Here is a 23,867-nt window from a genome sequence, read left to right as displayed (position 1 = left end):
TCTTCTTCATTCCCTTATTCCGTGTTCCGTCTGCCTTAGGGCGACTTCTTGTGAGAAATAAAACTCTGTGAAGGAGAAGGAGGATGATGAATGGTCGACGGTGTGGGTTTTACTGGAGCTCGGGCTCCGACGTGTCCCCGGGCCTTAAGCCTATTCAGAGCAAGAGCTGCCCTCTCCTCTGCCTGCAATCCCCCAGTAAGAGAAGATTGAAAAGCCCTAAGAACATAGATGTGGGATGAGGGAACACACCCACACACACAAACACACACACACACTTCATTTGTGACACATCTCCTTTGTGAACCTGTCTGTCAACCTATATATATTTTTCTCTGTCTTCGTAAGCCCAGAGGCAACCGTTTGGAGGCTGCACTGCACTTGGTCGATGTTGACCTCTCTTATTTCTCTACACAGTCAAAAGATGAAAACTACCTCTCTTTTTTCTCTGTTGTTGTGCTTGTACAAACCAGACAGCGATTTAATTGGACGCAATTATAAAGAACCAGGTTTCTAGCCTGACATCTATCTTTTTATATTAATCACGTAACAGGATGTCAATTTCAGGGAATAAAAAAGCAGGGAAATATTGAGCTCAGCACAGGAGAATAAAACACCTTTGTCATAAAGACGAATTAAAAGAGCAAATCTGATTGTTTTCCCTCGCAGACACTGATTAGAGATTGACAACTTTTTACAAATGGACGACTTGTCCACTACACTAAAATGATGCTACACCTATAAACATATTTATTACGGCGAGTACATTCCATCTCTGCAAAACAAATCTCCCAAATGGACCTTTCAATCCGTCCTCAACATCCAAAGCTTTGGTATCAACCGAGTTAAATAGATTGGGTATTGATTACATCATTGATTCATTCTTGAACTTCCCTGAAGTTTGTCTAACAAAATAATATTAGTTGATGGAACTTTTTTAAAAACTCAAGATCTTTTGTTGGGCTGTAAACTCAAAAAGTGATTGCAGCAAGTTGCCTTGAAATTTTGCGTTTTCTTTTTTTTTTTTTTACAGTGTATGTGGTTGTATAACTGTGTTTTACGGAATTCCAGAAACGGCTTCTCTTTCAGTTTGAAGTGACGGGACAAAAATGGCTAAAAACGGCTAAAGTCAGTTAAAACTCACTTGGACAAATCCTATTTAAATATCTGGTAAAAAATTAAAGAAATGAACTGAGAAGTTTCCACCAGTTTTGCGACTCCCACTACGCTGTGCCGTCATTATTTGTACACGTAGATATCCCCTGCTATATGCAGTAAAACAAATAAAGTAATAGAAATACCGAGGGTGCTTTTTTAAAAAATTATTATTATTGTTTGTCAGTGCCAACCAGCTCTAATATTTCACCCATTCCTCATTTCATGTTATAGAACTGCTCCAATGTTAAAAGGTCTCATATTTGTATTTCTGAGACACAACAGTCTCACACAGGCCAATTAGAGGTAATGCAGAAGCTAGTGTTTCAAAACAACAAGGACCACGACTCTTCTATCCTACACACTTCTTCCAATCTGAGACAAGGTGTGCACTTTCGCATCTGTGTATGTGCGTAAAGGAGTTAGAAGTAAGCGTAGGGGTGATGAAATACTGTAAAAGCTGGAATTAAGACTAAAGGAGGTTAAAAAAAGAAGGAAATTTGGAGGCAGAACAAGAGACAGAACATCTCCCACAACTGATGTTAACGTCTTAAAGAGGCAGCAGTTTCACACACCTCAGCATGTTTCCTCAAATCAAATGTTTGATTTATTCCACTACCAAGTTGTGAAGAAAATATAAATAAAAAGAGAAAATCAGCAATGTCAGGAAAGCGAGAGCAGTCTAATTGCGTGGGAGAGGCAAGGGAGGCATGATTGGAGTTTTAAAGAGGATTTGTGTGTGTGCATGTGTGTGTGTGTGGGTGTGTGTGCTGCTATCTGCTTAGCACTAAACATAATGAGGATACGGTGGCTTGTATCCAGCCTAGCAGAGACGTGGGGGAGGTGACGTGAGGTCACCGACTCCAGTCTCTCTACAGGTTTTACTTCAGTGATGGTGGTGAAGGTGAGAGCGTGGAGAGACAATGAGACAAAAGGGAGGATTTATGAGCCACGACGAAAGAGACCAAGTGAGACTTTTTGTGTCGAGTCAGGGACCGATAAGATGTGAGGAGTAACAATGAGCGTGAATACAGAAAAAGGAAGTATCGTCCATTTAGAGTCATTTAGTTACGCGAGGACTGACGAGTGAACCGAGCTCACACACGCACGACCACGGCCGCTCACGTCTACGTCCTCAGAGAAAAAGGTTGTTCCGTCCAAAGTGTTGAAACTCTGTGAAAATGCATCCATCACACAAGGTCAGAGCACAACTACTCCACTGAGGTTAAGACGGAGATGAAAACTGAGATGCAACTTCAGCTTAAAAGTACCAGAGGACACTGTTGGATAAGTACAAACACTAAACTTTAAACAGGGTGAAGTGACGCAGGAAACTAAAAACACAACAAAAGGTCAAACTAGAGCACCACTGTCTGGACACCTTCCAATTTATTGTGGCGTTGTAGAACCTCAGTCGATAGCTCTTTTTGCATTAATCTCCAGGGTTATGCAAGCCGTCGCTGCGGCGTAGACTTAAAGGTGCATTATGTAATAAATCTAAAGCAACTGGCCGTAAAATCCTCCTAATATGTCACAGAGACTCAGGAATAATGTTCATAAAACAAACTGAACTCACCAACAACAACAGTACAGACAAAATATTTGCATTAAAAAAAATATTTTGCAGACTGCAAATCATGTTTATGTTTTGAAATCATGTTTTTGTCATGTGGCGCCACCTACCGCCGTCTACCAATCATTGCAGTCAGTAGAGTCTCAGTTGCCGAGCAACCACGGGTTGCCAGTTACGTCAGAAAACGAAACCTAAAAGAACTCGGTGTTTTGAATTTGAATGTTGTAACCGTTTTTGGCCACATTCTTACATATGGCACCTTTAAAGCAATGAGCTTATGATCCAAACTAACTGGGATTCTCAAGAGCATACAGAATGTTTCTCTTACTACCGTATAGCTAAAGCTCACACGTACATGCTGCAACTCTACCGATCTGGGTGCTGACCCAAAGGTAACATTTACCAGCCCTGCTTTAAAGCGTACATAGACCGGAAGTACCAATTAACAGTCTGTTTTCTGGGGGTGAGATTTCAGTGTGAAACAGCCCGACTGAGGAGAGCTTCAGTGAGGAGAGATTTCTATCGGCACATTTACAGCAATTAGGAGGTTTTTGACCATAAAAACAAACTCCATAACTCACATATATTATGTGCCACTCTATGGGAGCTTTAACACGAGCGGCATTACAGGCTTTTAACATTTCTGCATAGTCAAGTTACGGTCAAAGTGACCTTAGTAAAGCTAAGTAGACGATTCTCAAAAAGAGAAACCAGGACATTTAACTCTGGGGGAAACTCATTAATGCTCTTTGAGATTCTGCTTATTACGTGAATAGTTCAAGTTGTACAAATGACAAAGGCAGAATAAGCGATGAGTGGTTCCACTGTAGAAGCAGCGATATAGAATGGCTGGTAGTGAACACAGGCATATGGACACTTATTTATTAGCTTTAGGAAAATCAGCCTGTGCTCCTGTATTTAACTAAATGTAAGGACTCTGAGTTCATTGGACTTGCAAATATTTCACAAATGGATGGTGAAAAAAAATGCATGTAGGATTCAGGAAACCCAAAAGCTGCAGAGGAGGCCACGCTCTAATCCCTAATAAAATGTGTTTAAAGTGGAATAAAGTGCAGCCTTTGTGATCTGCGATGGTTTAAAGTGCCATTAACTGTTACTGCCATAACTTGAGGTGTCAGTGTTTTCGCACTTATCCCAACTGAAGGTGATATCTCAGTTGCCATGGAAATGAGAATCTGGTTTAGTTAAGGTTGAAGTTGCAGAGACACCAGTACATGCCTCCAGTACAGTGGAATAGAAGTAAGAAGCAGAAGTGCTTATGTAATAGTTAGTTTGTTATATCTATTAGAATAATCCTGGGTTATAAGATCAAAATATTGACGGACCTCGTATCTGGCACAACATTTGCATGTCGTTTGTTTGCATAATTCTACAACTACAAGTATAGTATTGATTTTAGACATTCAGAATATGCTGATATGCTTTGATTTTGATTTAAATTTCCATTCATTTGCCTTGAAATCAGTGAGCTCACATACGCGGGGAAACTAATATGCTCTCTGGTATAAAAGCTACACTTTAGGACCAGAAGAGGGACAGATTTTCACTGGAGTGACACTTGGGATTGTTCCAAGATTCCACTCCGACAGCCCAGTCGGTTTTATTAAGTAGTCTTTTGATGTCACATCACAGGGGCACTTGATGGTCACGTGGGACACTCAAGTTCCTCTATAGTCAGCCCAAGAATTGTCAGCGCCACAAAAGTGCTGCTTTAGTCAATCCTACTAGGATATTCTGTTAAATCTGAACGCTGATTTGGAATGACAATGAAGCCAAATGTTACCACAGGCCTAAATATCTGACCCTGTGATTTTGCCCTTATAATCAACCCTCAAAACATAGTGAGCTATGATAGGGGCTTAAAACGAAGGGGAAGATGAAATTACCCATGATGCTTTGCGAATTCAGCGAGCCGGCTGATTTTTTTCAACAAGGCAACGTTCAATTTTGGCTATAAACAATGGTCACCTTCTATTCTTGTGATAAAGTATTTGCCCCCCCTTCCTGATTTCTTGTCTTTTTTTGCATGTTTGTCACACTTACATGTAGGAAGGGAGCAGCTGTGTCTCTGATCTGTTGAATCTTTCACCCGGGGAGAATGTCTGCTGTGTGTTTGCTGCTAATTTAATAACTTTATATAAAAATAGATCTAGTCGCAGAGCAAACTCCCACTTTGAAGAGATTTGAACTGCAACCAGGTACGTATTGATCATTACTAGCCGTCAATCACACTTTATTGTGCATTTTCCTCTAAACGAGAACATTTTTGACAACATCACAATTTTGACATGCTGTACTATTAAAAAGGCAACTTTTTGCAACCGGATACATTTTATGTAGAGTTAATGTGTAATACCAGGATTGTGACCGTCCAACACGATCACTGCTGCAGCTCTCAGTGACAGAGCATCGTCTTTACTCCCTCTAACACCTACTACATCTTAGGTACTATATATCTGTATGGATATAACTCATGCTTTTGTGCAGGTGCAAATACATGGTGCAAGAGAAGTTGAAGTTGAGTCCAAAATTAAAAAAGGAAAGACAAAGAAAAAGAGATGAGCCTTTAAAAAAAATCCACTGCACAGAACCAACATTTGCATATTTGAACAACAAGACTCTTGCACCAACTCCACAAACTGCCAAATCAGCACTTTTACTCCTCTTTCTTCCCTATGGGGCTCACATGCTCACCTGCACAGTGCTACAGCCTTGATAGCGTGATACGTTTACACCGTTACAGGAAAAGGCGGGAGAATAAAAAAAAGAACATCTCCGCGCGTCTCTGTGAGTTACTGTTTTTGTCGATGAACTCTATTTTTACCTTCAGCCGTCGTCTGTGGAGCTCACAGTGCATTAGTGAGTGTGTTCTTGTGCTGTGTTTATGCATTTCTGGTGAATAATGTCCTGCCACTCGACTGCAGCGTTCACTGGGAAACGCAAACCGAGCTGTACGGCACGTTATAACACAATCTGAATCAGCCCCTCAGTGGCCAATTACAGCTATCTTCTGCAAACCCCCTCAGCCAATAACAAACCTCAGTCAGGGCCATAAAACGTGCATCACATTCTACGAGCACACACACACACTTGTAAAGACACCATTGTGGAGCTGTGGAGGTGGATAGGTCCTGAGGCACTTCTTGTCCACTTTTGTTCTAATGCTGGTCAGTGTGGCCCAAAGGACAGCAAAGCTACTTGGTTTTGTCCATTTGTCCGTCTGTCTGTCTGTCTTTAGGGGGGGAAACCTTTTCCAAAAGTGCTCCAACATCTTTCTACACAGAACATTATTGTCTACAGACAACTGACCACATTCTCGCCATGAGAGAATGTAGGTGGGGAACTACTCTGTGAATCACCAGCAACTTGAGATCAACCTTAGCGTGCTTATTCCATAGCTAAAATTAAAGGTGCATTATGTAATAAATCTAAAGCAACTGGTCATAAAATCCTCCTAATATGTCACAGAGACTCAGGAATAATGTTCATATAACAAACTGAACTCACCAACAACAGTACAGACAAAATGTTTGCATTAAAAAAAACATTTTGCATTTTCAGCTTATATTGTTATTTTATATGGTATTTTATTGTACGCTTTTATTTTATGTTCTTAGGTCTATTAGGTCACACGTTTGCATGTTTTATGTATTCATCTCTGATATACAGCACTTTGTTTCAGCTGTTTTTAAAGTGCTTTATAAATAAAGTTGGATTGGATTGGATAAAATGCACTTTTATGAAATTCCCCTCCTTTTTCCCCATAAATGCTGATTATATTTTAAATGTTAAGCACATGCTTATATTAATATTAATATTAATATAAATATTAATAGTCAACTATTTTGATAATCAATTAATCTGCTTTTTTCATGATTAAAACAAGATTTCTGATTGGTTTTAGCTTCTTAAATGTGAATTTTTCTTCTTTTCTTTGCTCCACATAACATTAAAACTGAATGATTTGAGTTTGACAAACACTGATCAACGTTTCTCAACATTTTCTGACATTTTATGGACCAAACGAAAAAAATAGAGAAAAAAATCAACAGATTAATCGCTTAGGAAAATAAGCGTTAGTTGCAGCTCTATTGCAGATCATTTATCCTGTCTATTTACTAACAAATGGTGTGCACAAAGACAATATATGTGTAAAACTGGTATATATACGCATGTGTGTGGAATATATGAAAGCTGTATTGTAACTGTAAGACTTTTTGAACATCAAAGTGAGCCAAAGAATCAATAAAACCTTTCACAGATGTGCAGAGAACATATTATAACAGCATACAAAGTAAATATGTGTGAAGCAGACAGCATTATAAAGCCTTATTTGTGTTGGTGAAGGCAGCGGCCAAAACAGATGACTGTGTCAACAGCAATGATAAGAACACACTCCATCAGGTTTTCCATGCGGAAGAATTGATATCAGGAACCACATTTCTCACACGAGTATTTTATTTTCAAAAGAAATCGAGTCATGTTCCAAATGCAGTCTGAAGAAATAATAAACTGTTTTCCTCCCCAAGTAATCCAAAGCTGTGAAATAACTCATGTAATACTTCAAGCTGATGCACTAAGATTATGTTCGTCGGGTGTCGTGAGCAACATCGGTTTAAAAAACGTGGCTCCCGAGACGCAGATACAGTGACAGGTGTGCGGTAACATATTATCCTGCAGCCCATTTCAAATGTGACGGCTGAACTCGAGTCGCTGCCATCTCTAAAGTCATTCTTTAAGTCTGAGATTATTATTCTCTCTCTTCTGCTCCCTGCAGATTTGTTATACGTCTAGAAAACGCTACACAATTCTGTGATTTGTGAGGAGTCGTCACAGTAAAACAGAGTATCGTCGAGGGTTCTCTGTAGACGTCATTATTAGAGCTGCAACAACGATTATTACCGTGATCGATTAATCTGTTGATTATTTTCTCGATTAATCGTTTGATCAGTGTCAAACCTGGGAGTTACGATGTTCTCCAATGTCTCGTATATGTCCACGAACCGAAATGATTCAGTTTTTAAAGCGGACCTAGACCGTAAGTTCCAATTAATGCTGTTTTTTAGTGTGTATCTGCGTCATTAACTCGTTTACCAAGCCCTGAAGGTTCTAAACAAACAGTTCAGCCACTGCTGAGAACGCTGTGTTTTATTGTAATCTCGGGCTCAGCAAGATCTCTGAAAAAACCCGGTCCGGTTAAGTAAACACCGGTTCTCCTGAACAGCAGATCCTCCTGCTCCGGGCACTAGTCCGGGCACATCCGGTTGCGTACATTGAACCGCAGAAGAAGAATAACGTCCGTTGTGGAGGTGTTTCACGAGAGACAGTGTCTTCTGACTCTGGGTCAAAGTCATAAAAGGGACTGTGGCGGGGAGTCGTGAAGAAGCTATTTTTAAACATTGTTAAAACAATGTTTTGATAATGAGACGCAGTGCATCCACCGTTCCAGAGGGGGGAGCTGCGCTTCTGAGAGCTGGTGTGCTGATTATGTCACTTCCACAACACTTCACAACACAGTCTGTCTTCTGGGGGTGAGATTTCAGTCTGAAACACCGCGGCTGAGGAGAGCGTCAGTAAGGAGAGATTTCTATCGGCTCTTTTACAGCAACTAGGAGGTTTTTGTCCATAAAAACAAGTTAATGTATGTAAGTAGACCTCCATAACTAACATATATGTGCAACAGGACCACTCTATGTGAGCTTAAATGATTTCTTCGTTATGTGGAGCAAAGAAACGACGAAAATATTCACATTTAAGAAGCTAAAACGATCAGAAATCTTGTTTTAATCATGAAAAAAAGCTTCAAAACGTCATGAATTATATTGATCTACATGCTGTGCCAACGTCATGGCAGTGATCAGCGTTGGCAGGAAGACAAAGACACATATTGGCACAGTCAAAGTTGAGCAAAGATGTTTCCTCTCCAAAGTGTGAATCAGTGAATATGAATGAAAGTGTCCTCACACTCATACCTATTCATACATCAGCTGTTTAACATAAGTCATTCATCTTCAGCTTGATGGACACAGTGATTTATTCAGGAGAAAGCGTGGACAGGACAAGACTGAGCGGTCTCTCCCACAACAAGAGAGTGTGTGTGTGTGTGTGTGTGTGTGTGTGTGTGTTGGCTCCACAGCTGTATCCGTCAGCAGAAACATGCGAGGCTGCTGATGCAGCGGATAAAAAGACGAGCGCAGTCACACTGACAGGAAGCTGCCGAGGGCGTCGATATCGGATCAATGCGGCGACAAATATATCAACAGGACCTCACGGCTCTCGCGCCTAATCCTCGGGTTAAGTGGAAATAGGGCGTAATTGGAGCACGATGCTGCCGCTTTTACGCATTCTGAATATAATATGTGGCGTCGCGAGAGCGCAGGATTGCTAAAAGGTCATTGGTTTTTTGTCACAGCTGTCATCAAGGGTTTACTCTGCGGCAGACGCATACTGTGTGACCTGTGTTCAACAGCGTGACACTAATGGACAATGGTGTCAAACTTTGGTTTCATTTAGCACGTCTTTATGGCCTTGTCGATCGATAAACACGTTCTCTTCTCAAAAGCAAACATGTTTCCCGAGTAATTCCAACAAGGACACAATGGAATTATTACAGAGGGGTTTCCAGCATTAACTGTGCGATCAATAACCCCCGGATTTCCACTGGACGCGTTACAGCCGGTTCCGATTCGTCCTCTGCCCAGCGGCAGCGCGTTACAGCATCGGCCCGGTGCCTTGGGAGCCATCGGTATTCACGGACGATCTCGCGATAATCTCGAAACGGACGCGATCGACTGTGCGTAAAGGAACCAACAACAACACAGCTTCTTTTCATTCGCCGACGTGGAAGAACTGTCGATCAGGTGTTTCTCCACTTCAACAACCAGTCTCTCATCGTACGTTATGACTCTCTGAGAGGCTCTGAGTAATTGACTGTTGACCTGGCAGCACCGGTCACGACGTAATGTTGATGTCAAGTTGCGATTTTGTATTTTATTTTGAAAGGGGGGAGGAAGTGTTTTACTTCGAGTCTGTGACTTCCTGTCTGGTGCGATCTGTTGAAAATTTACGCGGTTCAGCAGCAGCAACGGCAAATATAGAGCTGCTACCTATCGAAAGCGCTCAGGCGTTGATTCGATTCATTAGAAAAAACAGTTCTTCTATCTCAAATCTCACACACAAGAAAATATCTCAAGTATCTCAGCATTGGTTTTTGCACACTTGGAGAACGGCCGGTAACTCACCCCTGCAGCTCCTTGACAGACATGGAGATCTTCAGGTTGTGTCCGAGAACGTGCAGAGCTGTGAGGATGTCGGCCCACTGCACCATCTCTCCCAGAGGACCTCCCTTCAGCACCTTGGGACTGAACAAATCTCCAGACTCCTCAGTCAGGAATCCCACATGGATCAAGATCTAAAAAAGAAAAAAAAAGGATTGAAATTGAGCCAACTTCACTGTCGATAATATAAGCGTACACAGTCATTTCTTAGTGTGTGCTGTGATGACAGTCATAATGTGTATTTTTTTTTATAGTATAGAGTATAATAATTTAACTAGATTCACATTATACTCTTTATTATCCGGCGTGTGTGCGTTCCGACTTCAGTTAAGCTCCTTGAAAGTTAATCTCCCGCAGTTCAAACTGTTTTTAATGAGTTTGCGGATTTAAATCATTGCAATTTCAGTCTCTTCCAAAAAGAAATTATAAAAAAAAAAAAAAAAAAAAAAAAATCTTTGAAATCCTCAATGAACGTTTCCCTTCATGTCCCAATGGGAAATCCATCATTATGGACTCAACCGTACGACTCGTTTAGTATGTACCATACGTCCAAACGACTGGAAGCAATTTCGGAGAACTCAACGGGGAAATCCCCTCAGTTGAAAAACATCCTTCATAATACGAGAAGGAATTATCCCACTTTACGCTGCATGTAACCACAACCGCATAATTATACGATAAGATTTTATTTGTATAGCGCCAAATCACAACATACATTAACTCACTGGCCAGTGGACTATGAGAAACAACAATTCACACAATAATGAGCAAACACTAGGCATCAATGGAGAGAAAAAACTCCCTTTAACAGGAACAGACTCAAAGATGTGCATCGACCGGTTGGGGTGAAAGGAAAAACATAGTTCTAAGTTTATACAGGTCACTTAGAAACGTCCTTATTGTTGAAGGAAAAGTACTTTTTTCTAATGAATATAACATTAAATTAATCAGATATACACTCTATATATTGTTAAAGTGGTAAACGACTGTTCTAGCTGCAAACGTCTGGTTTTTAATGGAATACGTACATAGGTGTATAGAGGCCCATTTCCAGTGTTCTAATGGTACATTGTGTTTGCTGATGACGTTAGAAGGCTATTGGATGATTAGAAAACCCTTGAAAACCCTTGTGCAATGATGTTAGCACAGCTGAAAACACTTTTGCTGGTTCTTTGACAAAAGCAAAGTTCGAATTTGGAAAAAAGTCATAATTTCTAATCTTGTCAATGTCTTGACTATATTTTATCTATCATTTTGCAACTCTTTAGGTAAATAAAAGTGTGACTTTTAATGGAAAACACAAATAAATTGTATTGGTGACCCCAAATGTGACCGGCAATATATATAACTAGCGCAAACCCACCGAGAAACTTGCAACAAGTTCCTTTTTTTTTTCCACACCGGATTAGCCGCACACCCGTGTCCAAATGCTGCCCTGCTGAGTAATCCTGATTAGCTAACACAGCATGGACACCTCCCCGCTGGCCTTGCTGGAGGAAATGGAGCAAACACCTTTTTCTCCCCCCCCCCATGCAACATAGCTAATGAGCTCAGGGTCGATATTGGACAGAATGGACAGGAAAGTTTTTGATGTTTTGCAATGTGCGTGCACAGCTGCGGCTGTAATGATGACAAATTTCAAATATGCAAGCGTGCGGCAGAGCTCTCCCCATCGTATTACATTTTCCTCTATGCACCAAGTTATTGTAAAACTCTGCCATCACATAACCACGATTATGGAAATGGAAACGGAGGGGGAAAAAAAAAAAAACGGCAGCAAAACCGTCTCTGAACAAAGTCATAGAGTTAAATATGTACATACCGTTTTAAGTGGTTGTTGTTACAAGCCTCGGGCAGGTCATTATATTGACGATGCACAGTTAATATGGCACAAAAATGTGTAAAAATGCTGCAGTGTCAAGCTCCAGTGAGACTCCAGCTGGCATGAATCTAATGAGCCTGCTCTATTAACTCATGCTACATAAAGGAAAAAAGATGCGAGATGTAATTACAGATCAGGTGGCAGATGATGAGTGACAATTTATGGAACCAATACTTCGTTGACTTAGCGGCGGCAGCGATGTTGGTCGTACGACAGAAGGCGCTGAATAACCGTGAAGTGGACGCTATACACTAAGGGCCAATTCCAATTCCTATCTTACCCCTCAAGTTCAACCCTTAATCTTAACTAACCCTCAAAACCAAGTGTTGAGGGTTATTTTGTCACTTAGAAATGGGACACCCCTTAAATGCAGATACGTCTTCAGACTGTAGGGGTCAGAATAACGCGAAAGCTGCGTCCAGTCTGTCAACTCCAAAAAGAAGAAGAAGAACACATTTACGTCAGGATTATTTATTACGATCCGTTTGTCGGTCAAGTTATTAGGTTGTCAGTTAGTTATAAGATGATACTCCTACAAATACCACAACCACGGACATATTCAGCTGACAGTTACCACACACCACGGCTTATTGAAAAGTAAACCATAGCAAACCATCGCTTGTCCGCACCGGCCGGCTATTGACAAAAGATCGTAAAATAAAAATAAATGTTACGCAACAATGACGTCAGTAATCCATAATATGGGCCTAAACTAAGATAATACAATGGTTTTCATCATTTTTATATCTCTATTAACAAAGAAAATACTTAATTTGTAGCGTACTCGTTTCGCTGCTTTCGGCGCCATCTTTGTTATGTCAAAACATGCAATGCATTCTGGGTAGCCCTTCCTCCCAAGGGTGGTCTCGGAAAATCTCAATATTGAGGGCAATTCAGCCCTTAAACTTGGCCCTCAACTTAATTTTTTTGAGAATCGGGACAGCACTTGCACTAGAGGGAGCGCGCATTTTTGAGATTAAGGGTTGAGCAAGGAATTGGAATTCACCCTAAATATAAATCAGTAAATCGGTTTATCTGCTCGAAAGCAATTTGCATCGATAATCTAAGCTGCTGAGGGGGTTTCACTATCTCTCTAATAGACCGTGTTAATCTCCATTTGCTAAAGTCAATTCTGTTGTAAGGTGAAGAAATTAGAGCGGCGTTCAATTAAACATTTCAAGGGAAGCAACCTTTATATCACAGAGTGGGAATCAATAAAGAGTGGAGAGGGAAACTCTCCACTGTGTGGGTGGCTGGCGCTGTTTTCCCCCTGTGGATCACTGGTGCACACGGTCACCGCCAACTCAATCTCGCATATTTGCTCAGGGTCTCACTTGAAAATGAACGGCTGGAAAAGCCACATAATGGGGAGTTAGCAACAGAAGGGAGCGACTCTGAAGCTAAAGCTGCAACTTCACTCATGAACCTCTGCATCGGCGCCAGCTTCCTCTCGCAGGAAAAACGATCACAGGCAAAGTGAGGAGCTCTTCATGTCGCGGACTTGTACGGATGGTGTTGGAGTTTTTGTTTGTGTTTGATTTTTCTCCACACTGGCTTACATCAATGAGCTGGTGTGTGTGTGTGTGTTCTTGAACTTGCGGCATACTGAGGACCAGTGAGGGTTTTTAACCAACAAAGTGAGGACATTTTTATGAAGTGAGGACATTTTGGCCGGTCCTCACTTTGTTGTCATTAAAATCACTTCCTGTAAACATGCTATACTCTGTTTTTAACAGAGGTTCTCAATTTGGTACAAAAACCTGTTTTCCAGCCCTGGTGTTTCACACACGTATGCTCTGGGGCTCCACCTGCAGACATCTTATGGTACTGCACCCAGTAGTTCTTTAAAGATGTCATTCATGAAGTAGATATTTGTAATTGTGTTGATTTATAAAGTGGAAATGCTGGTCCTCACTTTGTCAGCACCTTTACCTGGTCCTCAGCAGAGGTGTAAAGTAACGAAAAATACATTTACTCAAGTTACTGTATTGAATACTTTTTTGTGTGTATTTTGTATTGTATTTTTTACAAAAAAGTACAATTTAAAATCAGGATTTTTTATTTTACTTGAGTACATATTGACTAAAGTATTGTACTTAGTTACTTTATAAATCCTATCCGTTACTGAGTAAAAATTAAAATTCAGCCCAATGAAGACCTACAGGGGGGAAAATATACACCAGAACCAGACGAGTGATGACGTGATTAGCACCAGCACTGGCACGTGAACAAAGAGGGCGAGCGCTAAAAGTGACGTAACATCCAGTGTCGCTCCGGACGCTTGAGCTCCAAAATAGTTTAGGATTTCTGACCCCTTGTCATATTTCTACTCCCCTCACACCCCACGCAAAGTAACCAAGTAACTTTTACTGAAAGTACATTTCAAATGAACTACTTTTTACTTCTACAATTGAGTAATACTTCATCAATGTATTGGTACTTTTACTTGCGTGCAATATTTTAGTACTTTTTCCACCATACTGGTCCTCAGTATGCAGCAAGTACAAGAACGTGTGTGTGTGTGTTCAGCATGGATGCCCACACGCTCACCATGCGCTCAAGGGAGATTCTCAACAGGATCTTAAGCTGCTCTCTACAGTTAATATCCCTCAGGGACTGAGCGCAAAAACCTGCCAAACCCACAGACAGAGAGGTATACTATACTATATACATAATTGCGCTCAAAGCTCTTGCTCACCTTTGCACCACCGTCTGCCTGTTTGTGTGTTCATGCATCGTCCTTTTCATGAAACTTTTAAAACAGCAAAGCATGGTCCTTTCACAACAGCCTCTCGACTCTGAACTCTGCTTGTTGATGATTTAAGTGGAATAAGCTGCTGTTCAAAAAAAAAATCTTGTTTACTTGTGTCTTTCATGTACTGTAACAGGAACGTGTCTCAGCAAACATCACTGGAAAGTCCTTGGTTCAACCGCACAAGCACAGGAGTAGAAGTAGCTCTTTAGGACGCGGCTCCACTCATCTCTAACCAGCTAATGAAGAAACATGCAAATATGCTCGTCTCAGCGTCTGCAAGAAAAAGTCCAACACTGTCTGCGTCCGACCTCGTTCAGTCGTGCACTGTGGCTCTTTTGAAGGTCACAGCTGTCTGATAAAAAGTCCACGGGTGGCAACTCAAGCTGGCATCACTTCTCTACCCTTAGTTTAACCTTCTCCCCGTTCTTCCTGCACAGGCTGCTTTCTCTTCTTCACTTATTGTCGTTTCCTCATTTCAAATGTCCCCCATTAGTCTCGAACACTGTGTGCACTTCGTCGGTCAGATACGGTGGCCCTGAGGTGCAAAACACAAACGCAAATCACAAAACAAACGCAAATCAAAAAAACACAAAAACATTAACTCAAAACGGAAACACTGCTTTTTGCTTTTCCATGAGTTAATGTTTCCGTGTTTTCTGCTTTTGTGTTTGCGTTGTGAGTTAATGTTTTCTGCATTTGTGTTTGCGTTGTGAGTTAATGTTTTCGTGTTTTCTGCTTTTGTGTTTGCGTTGTGAGTTAATGTTTTCGTGTTTCCTGCATTTGTGTTTGCGTTGTGAGTTAATGTTTTCGTGTTTTCTGCTTTTGTGTTTGCGTTGTGAGTTAATGTTTTCGTGTTTTCTGCTTTTGTGTTTGCGTTGTGAGTTAATGTTTTCGTGTTTTCTACTTTTGTGTTGTGTGATTTGTGTTACCGTTTTGAGTTAATGTTTTCTGGTTTTTGATTTGCATTTGTGTTTTTTGATTTGCGTTTGTGTTTTTTGATTTGTGCTGTGTTTTGTGATTTGCGTTTTGCACCTCAGGGCCACCGTAGTCAGAGGTCAATTAACTCTCATATGCTGACAAATGCACTCAAAAGCACAGATGCCCACAGACTCCTGCTGAGACACTCGAGATAAGATACAGTAAAGATAAACAAGAAACATGCATTTCCAAGAAAGCATAATACAGAAAGATACTAACAATATGACTCAACATGGGGTATTATATGTATATTACACTCAGTATATTCTGCTTTTTCCACACTGTTACGACACAACGCCACATTTTTCCCTGAGGTAAAGTGTCCTTATCACGGCGAATGAAACGTATTCTTTTGTCAGTCTCGTGCACACGCACACCTCACCCATTCATTACCCGTCCTTGATTCCGCGGCTGACAGTTGAAAGGAAATCGTCCTTTGCTTCTGTTGTGACTTTCCATAATCATTTTCCTCTCTGCCTCGGTTACTTATCTTTTTATTTGTACTCGTGTCTCTGTACGACTTCATTTATTTCATTTCTGAGCAAAGATTTGCTCCACTTAAACCAGGCGTGGCCTGAAATCTGACAGTTGCAGCCGTCGACGAGGAAAGGAGTCTGGGGACAATGAACCTTGTGCCGATTAGACAAAATAGTGACAAACAGGTGTTAACAGTGATGGACTAGAGTAGCCAATGGCAAAAATTTGAATGCAGCAGGTACGATTATCACAATCTGTATAATTTTGAGGTGCAAAATCACCGATCAAGTTATAATACAGTATTACTACTAGAGCTGAAACAATAAATAGATTAATAAATTAATCATCAACTATTTTGATAATCGAATCATCAGTTTGAAGTTTTTTTCAAAGATTGTTTCAGCTTCTTAAATGTGAATATTGTCTTCGTTTCTTTGCTCCACATAACAAGGAAATCATTAAAACTGAATTATTTTGGTTTGTGGACAAAACAAAGACATTCAAGAACATCGTCATTTCCAGGTTTGACAAACACTGATCAACATTTTATGGAGCAAACGAAAACAATCATTAGTTGCAGCTCCAATTACTACATACCCATGCACACTGCTTTTCAAAAATGTAGTTTTGGGGCTTAGTTAGAATAGAATTGTCACTATAAAATCATAAAAACAACACAGTTACTAGAAGATAAGAAAGAGTTTTACAGAAACAGCTAAACAAGGAAACTCCAGTGAATCAAATAGTAACAGCTGCACTCGATCAGAATGAAAAGGGGAATTCGTCAAAGGCAGAGAGGTTAAATAAGCTCTGGGCCGCAGTCACTTCCTATTGGACGGATTTTTCTGAGGTACAACTTAATTAAAATTAGCTTTTTTTTTTTTTTTTTTAAAGTTAAGATTAATATTCTCATTAAGGAAGAAAGGTAAATTTGAGTCGAGCAGACAGAGATTTAATTTTAAAATGAAATGCATGAGGTTCTGCCCTTGGCTTTTATTGCAGTGATATCCAATTAATATGCACATAAAAGCATGCACACACACACATGCACACACACACACCATTGCTAATTATTGTGATGAACAGCTTTTGACAGCCAAGGCTAACTCTTAAAAACCACCAGGACATCTGTTGTTGGAATAGCAGCAGTAGGTTTTAAAGGCGTATTTGCTGTTCAAGCAGCCACAGAACCATGATCGAGAATTACACGACAACACAGAGGGAAATCAATCACAGCGGCAGATAATGACAATTTCCACACTTCTTAACTTATTTTAGAGAGCGACAAAGAAGCAGAATTTGTGCTCAATCTGCCATCTGACATGAACTCATTCATCTGTCCTTTTCTTTCTCAACTAAAACACCATACGTTAACTTGGAGGAGGTCTAATTAGTCGTGAAAATGTTGCTGTATATGCTGCAAGAAGAAGTTTCCCAAACCCCATTTAAAGCATTTACACTGTGTTTGATTTAGAACTAGTTTTTTTCCATAAACTGCCAATCTCTACAGGCACCATGGCACAAACCATCCTTTGTAGCTCACTCATCTCAGCTGCGCCTCCCGACTCCCCTATGTTCATCCATCAATCCTTCAGTAATACATATTCCATAGTATATTTCCCTACTTCTCTTATTTTGCTCCATCTGGCACATGCTTGTCATTTTGATGTAAAAGCAATCATTCATCTTCCTCCTCCTCTCCTGTCCCGCTCTACCTCGCTCTCACTACACTTGCAAAAGCTTTTCTGGAATTGTGTAACGTAAACTGAAAAATTATGTTTTGAAATTCCAGCACAGTAATAACAGAAGAAACATAGATTTTAATAGATAGAACACATACATCAATTACAGAAGAGAAAATGTCATCTGAGATCCTGAGATATTTCACGATATATCTGAATAAGGATAGCGTGGCACAAATATCATATTTAAAGAAAATGATGATCAGCTAACAGCAACATTTGTTGATCATTTTAAATCGTGAGCATCTTATACTTCTAATGCACGGATGTCAAACGTGGCCGCAGGATGAATTTGTGTAAATTGCACACAATTGGAATCTAATTATAATGTGAAACAGTAGATTTCTCAGCTCCAGAAACCTGTGGCTAAACGTGTTTTGCCTTTATAGATCCACTGTAATCTGTAAGTTGTAATGCTCGCTATTATTTATAATATTGTTAACTTTGCACTTTATTTTACTGTGTAAAATTTCAAAATTTTAGTTTTTAATAAATTCAGCTCACTGTCAAAGTGCATCAGAGCAAATGGTTCATCACCTGAATTTCAAAAATTCATTAAAATTATTCCTTAAGAGGTTTGCAAATATTTTCAACGGATCCTTGTTCCGGGCGATGTCGACTATTATGATGGTAAATTTCAAGTCATTCCGAGATACTTTTTGTTTTTGAGAAGAAAGTCAGCTCACTGTCAAAGTGCATCAGGGAAAATGTATCATTTCCTGAATTTCAAAAATTCATTAAAATTATTCCCTGATTTATTAAGTTCAGCTTGTTCAGGGAGTTCTTGTAGTTTATAGGTCACAATGCTATTATCATGTTACTTGGCACTTCTAATATATAACTTTTGCACCGGCCGTGTATTTTGAATTTAGCCACCCCACCCCCCCACCCCCAAAAAAAACATAATTACTGCCGTTGATCATAACTGAAAGAAAAAAAGAGACTCCACTCTGTCCCTCAACGTTCTCTTACCTTCTTCTGGTCCCTCCAACGTTGCTCCAGCTTGACATCCAGGCGGTTGGCGGCCGTCGTCCACTGCTGAGCAAGGCGGCGGATTCTGCGCTTCATGAAGCTGAGGGACTCTTTTCCCGTCCCGACCTGGTCCAGAAGTACAGAGAGATCTGTGCGGAAGGCAGCCTGAGTGGAAAAAGAAAAGAGATGGAGACGAGGTGAAGACAGAGTGTGTTGGGAGTACTGTTTGTGGTCTGTGCAGACTTACAACATCAGATAATATAAAGAATTGACCTCCACCAAGGAGGTATGTCAGTCTGGACAGATTTGGGTACAATTTTCAGGAAATGACCGCAATAGAAGCAGGAATAAGTGATTAAATGTATGCATTTTGTAGGCACTGAGCTGCCTTGGCGGAGGTCTGCGCTCTCCGAGTGCTTTTCTATTTCTCGTGTGCGATGGCAATTCATTATTCTCTGTAAATGCCAGGAAAACACCTGTAGGAATCTGTAGAAAGGGAACATCATTTTTTGCGACTGTTTGGAGAACACCGCTCACTAAAAGTGTGGCGAGAAGTTACGACAAGGTGCATCCACCTGTGTTTCATAATTGAGGACATTAAAAAGTCCGGATTTATTTTCTCCTGTCCAAACAACCTTGGCTCTGATCTGAAACTGGGAGATTGTTCAGTAATTTGGGTCACAGGGTACAGGACGGAGACATCGGTCTTCATGTACAGAGACATTCTGCTGTACCTCCAGTTTACTGCTATCACAAATGAAGGGTGAAGAGTCAAGGTCAAACTGGACACACACACACACCTCACACCCCTGATTTTCTGCTTGAATCCTGGTTACATGGTTATAGGTCTTATTAGACTGTTAAGACGGTCTCCTCACCTGTCTCTTAGGGGCCTTTGCCTGCTGTGTGTGTTGTGTGGGGGGGCTGCTCTGATTCCTCCAGACCAACGGTGGGCAGAACCACTCCACCTCACTCAGATAGATGAGGAAGGAGCAGTCTGAGCCGTCCACGCCGTAGAAGGCGTAGCACGGGTCCGACGTCCAACGAGCACGCATCCACTGTACCAAGACAGGAAGTAAACATAAACGTCATAAAAACAGCAAGAAAAAACACTAACAAAGTTGAAAAAAAAAACAATGTGTGTAGAATATGTAAAAAACGAAACGAAAAACAAAGAAAACAAAACATGGAAATGCCGTGCCAACTCAATGATACTCACGTCTACTTTCCCAGGACACTCTGGAAAACGTGGGTCTCTTGGAATTTCACATTGACTCGACGTTCCATCTCTGCTGACCGCTGAAAAGAAACAGTGAGTGAAATTATTATATGATAAACTATTACAAACATCAGACAAACACTGAACAATCGATAAATATCTGCATTGTGTGATCAACCACTTCGCTAACTCTACAGCCTAGGTCACCACTACACCAGACCGCAGTCCGGATCCACACCCAGATGCCGTCCTTTCCGGACAACCAGACCTATTACCATAAATAATTAAATAACAGGCCAGTGAAGCGTTTGTATTTTATCTGGCGCTGCTTTTACAGAACTACAGGTCCAGGCAGACACTTATATGAGCTGTAAATCACCACCATGACGACACTGATCCAATCTTATTATCATAAGTGGGGTCACAGAGCAACGCATGGACACCATGGAGACACAGGCCTGGCATTACAGAGCAGGACTTAAACATAAATATGGCATAATAAAAACTCCCAGGAGAAAAAAAGACAGAATTAATATACACTTTTTATTTTTAGTCCCTAAAATTATTTTTACATGTGCATCTTATGTCCTTTATTTAGTTGTTTCATGCTTAAAGGTGCATTATGTAATAAATCTAAAGCAACTGGCCATAAAAATATTTTGCAGACTGCAAATCATGTTTTTGTTTTGAAATCATGTTTTGGCATGTGGCGCCACCTACCACGTCTACCAATCATTGCAGTCAGTAGAGTCTCAGCTGCCGAGCAACCACGGGTTGCCAGTTACAGTTACGTCTGAGCTACAATGACGGAGAAAACGAAACCTAAAAGACCTCGGTATTTTGAATTTGAATGTAGTAACCGTTTTTGGCCACATTCTTACATATGGCGCCTTTAATGTTTCAGTTTCACACTATACAGCTTAACCTGGGCTTGAAGAGATTCTCCCAAACTTGACCTCTTGGGATTACAGTGAATATGAATTCCATTGACTCCAACAGCCATCGGGCCAATAGGATATTATTATATGAGCTCATTTACCAGCAGAGACTTGGAAAATAAATCACATTTTGATCCCAGTGTGACCTGCAGGCTCGGCCCCCGGATCGATCATCGTGATATTTTGTAATATCCGCTTTTTCCACGATCATTTACAGCGTCTGACATAGGGGCGTGCCGATGAATCAAATAATTTTGAATCGAATCACAACCCCAAAAATCAGAATCCAATCATGAGCAAAATATTCCCACCCCTAGCATGACGTATCATGTGCATCGTCCACCATAGCTCGCTGTTATTTCCTCCACTGACGAGCGTTCTCGGGGTTAGGCAGCACATCGCTGCATTAATTATCGTTCCACTGACTCCGTTAACTGCCTCTCTGCTGCGAGCATGACAGAAAAGCGTCATTCGCATCGTCAAAAACCAACACAGCTTCATTCTCTCCCTTCTTTCCCTCTCGACCAACAAATTCTCCCTCTCCAAACTCCGTTTGTCTCCATTTGCTTAATGAATAAGAGACATTTCCTCCACATAAGTCCTCCCCGGGGGAGCTTCCCTCCATTGACTTTCACAGAGAGCCTAAAATATGATTACATTAGAAACCGCTGCAGAAACAATGGGAAATTGTGGTCGTATAACGAGATAATACTACGACTCCTGCACCTCGCAAGACAGAAGATAAAAGCCTCAGTGGTGCTCGAGGGAGAATGAAATTCTAATCATGTCTGTTCTCCTGTTGTACATACAGTACATGTCTGGCCACGAGATAAATAAACGATCACAGAGCCACGTGATAATAAAGTCTGCCAGCGGTGTTTTCAATTTGCCTGTGATTAGAGAAAAGCAGCAGTGTTTTCACTTCCTGCTGCTGCAGATGGAGAGGAAAACAAAAGACGTGATTCTCATTTGTTCTCATATTGAGAGTTGAGCAATTACACAAAAGAGAAACAGGACAGGAAAACAAGAAAGAATGATTACACTCCACGTGTGTGTGTGTGTGTGTAGAACTGTCATAAGCGTGAAATAATTAAGGTTTTGATAAAAACGCGCCAGTGACTATGGCTCCGTAAATTTCTCCTCACATTTGATGTCTCTTAATCGTTCCCATTGTCTGACTTTTGGAGTGAAAACAAATCAGTCCAGTAAATAAACGGTAAATAACGACAGATTTTGCAGAGTCGAATTCCACTGCAGCAAAAACACAAGACGAGATGTTTCTGCGTGATTGTTCGTCTCTTTACTTCACAACACTGCTTCCATACGTCTATGTGTAAATGGGGAATTCATGGATAAATGTATAAATCCATGTTTATTTTACAGCTGTGCTGAAGTTGTACAGATGTCCTGTGTTCATCGTTCTGAGATAGATTTCTTAAGTGTCTCGTTGCCCTTTAACTCACTCCAATTATAAAGTGGATGGAAACATGTCCCTTTAACATATAATTGTGTTATTTTTTTGGTTTCTCCATGAATTTTGTGAGCAATCTGTGTCCTGATAAACTAGCAAACAGTTCTTTGAACCTCAATTCCAACTTCTACATTCTGGCAGTTTAGTAACTAAAGTTCCTGTTTCTTTGCTTGTTATACAGAAATCGCAGTATATTATTTTTTAGCAGATTAACTTGTTTGTTTTTATGTTGGGTCTGTATCGCAATTTGTAATTTATTGTAATTTATCATGCCATGCGTGTTGTATATTTTGCTTTGTGTGCTGTTGCAACATCAATCATCCCCTTGGGGACAAATAGATTTGTGTTCACGTGTAACTGCCATGTCATATGGCAGCATGTATGTTTTAGTTGAGTATATTCAATTGTGTGTCCACGGTGAAAAAAAATTGTTAGTGTCTCATAAGACTTGTATTCTTATCGACTGTTCTTTTTTTTGTAAAAGATGTGCTTTATATTTATTTATATCGCTGTCTGCAATTAGGTCTAAGATGTAGTATCTCTACAGGATCAAAGATACGCCAGAGAAAATGATCTAAGAGAAATGTCAGTATTGAAAAGACAAAATATATGCTTTTAACCTTAATTATTTAAAGGTGCATTATGTAATAAATCTAAAGCAACTGGCCATAAAATCCTCCTAATATGTCACAGAGACTCAGGAATAATGTTCATATAACAAACTGAACTCACCAACAACAACAGTACAGACAAAATATTCGCATTAAAAAAAAAACTTTTGCAGACTGCAAATCATGTTTATGTTTTGAAATCATGCTTTGGCATGTGGCGCCACCTACCGCCGTCTACCAATCATTGCAGTCAGTAGAGTCTCAGCTGCCGAGCAACCATGGGTTGCCAGTTACGTCAGAAAACTAAACCTAAAAGACCTCGGTGTTTTGAATTTGAATGTAGTAACCGTTTTTGGCCACATTCTTACATATGGCACCTTTAATATTGTGGACTCGATTAATGGTAGAAAGACAGAGTGGTGCTCAACGTGGAAACAACTCGCCAACAACTCCTGTACGACTCCTAGTAGCCCAACTCGATGGCAAGCCAAGATACTTAGGTCGACTTACATGGACACGGATAAAAAATTTTGTCCTAAAAATGAGGATAAAGAAATATTTCACCTCTTCCGTGCACCATGCTGCTCTGCAGTATTTGCTCGACCCTGGTGGCCATGTTGGAGACGTTCTGGGCAATCGCTTGGATCCTCTCCACCAGGCCGGCCGGCTGAAACCTGCACACAAGGACAAAAAGATCAACATCACAACTCCCTTATTCACATTCTTCCCCGTTCACTTTGGTCTTAGACTCTTTGCTCTTCCTTTACTTCAGAGTCATTTTCTTTTCTTCTCTGCTTCC

The 23,867-nt window shown here is 40.5% G+C and overlaps 1 protein-coding gene across 1 annotated transcript in view; it reads right to left on the bottom strand.

Moving 5' to 3' along the window:
- The window catches only part of LOC310943941 (alpha-1,6-mannosylglycoprotein 6-beta-N-acetylglucosaminyltransferase B-like), a gene marked incomplete at both ends in the record, with an annotated part of 95,272 nt that overhangs the window by 35,018 nt on the left and 36,387 nt on the right, over nucleotides 1-23,867 (bottom strand). The window contains 5 exons of the mRNA XM_083909637.1: nucleotides 9,988-10,157; nucleotides 18,830-18,994; nucleotides 19,708-19,887; nucleotides 20,049-20,128; nucleotides 23,633-23,742. Coding sequence (XP_083765763.1) covers nucleotides 9,988-10,157; nucleotides 18,830-18,994; nucleotides 19,708-19,887; nucleotides 20,049-20,128; nucleotides 23,633-23,742 — 705 coding nt within the window. The remainder of the gene's footprint in view (nucleotides 1-9,987; nucleotides 10,158-18,829; nucleotides 18,995-19,707; nucleotides 19,888-20,048; nucleotides 20,129-23,632; nucleotides 23,743-23,867) is intronic.

Source organism: Microchirus variegatus (assembly GCF_963457635.1).
Source record: "Microchirus variegatus genome assembly, chromosome: 23".
Classification (NCBI taxonomy): Eukaryota; Metazoa; Chordata; class Actinopteri; order Pleuronectiformes; family Soleidae; genus Microchirus; species Microchirus variegatus.
Note: the sequence above shows the minus strand (reverse complement) of the source record. Positions and strands in the feature narration are given on the sequence as shown.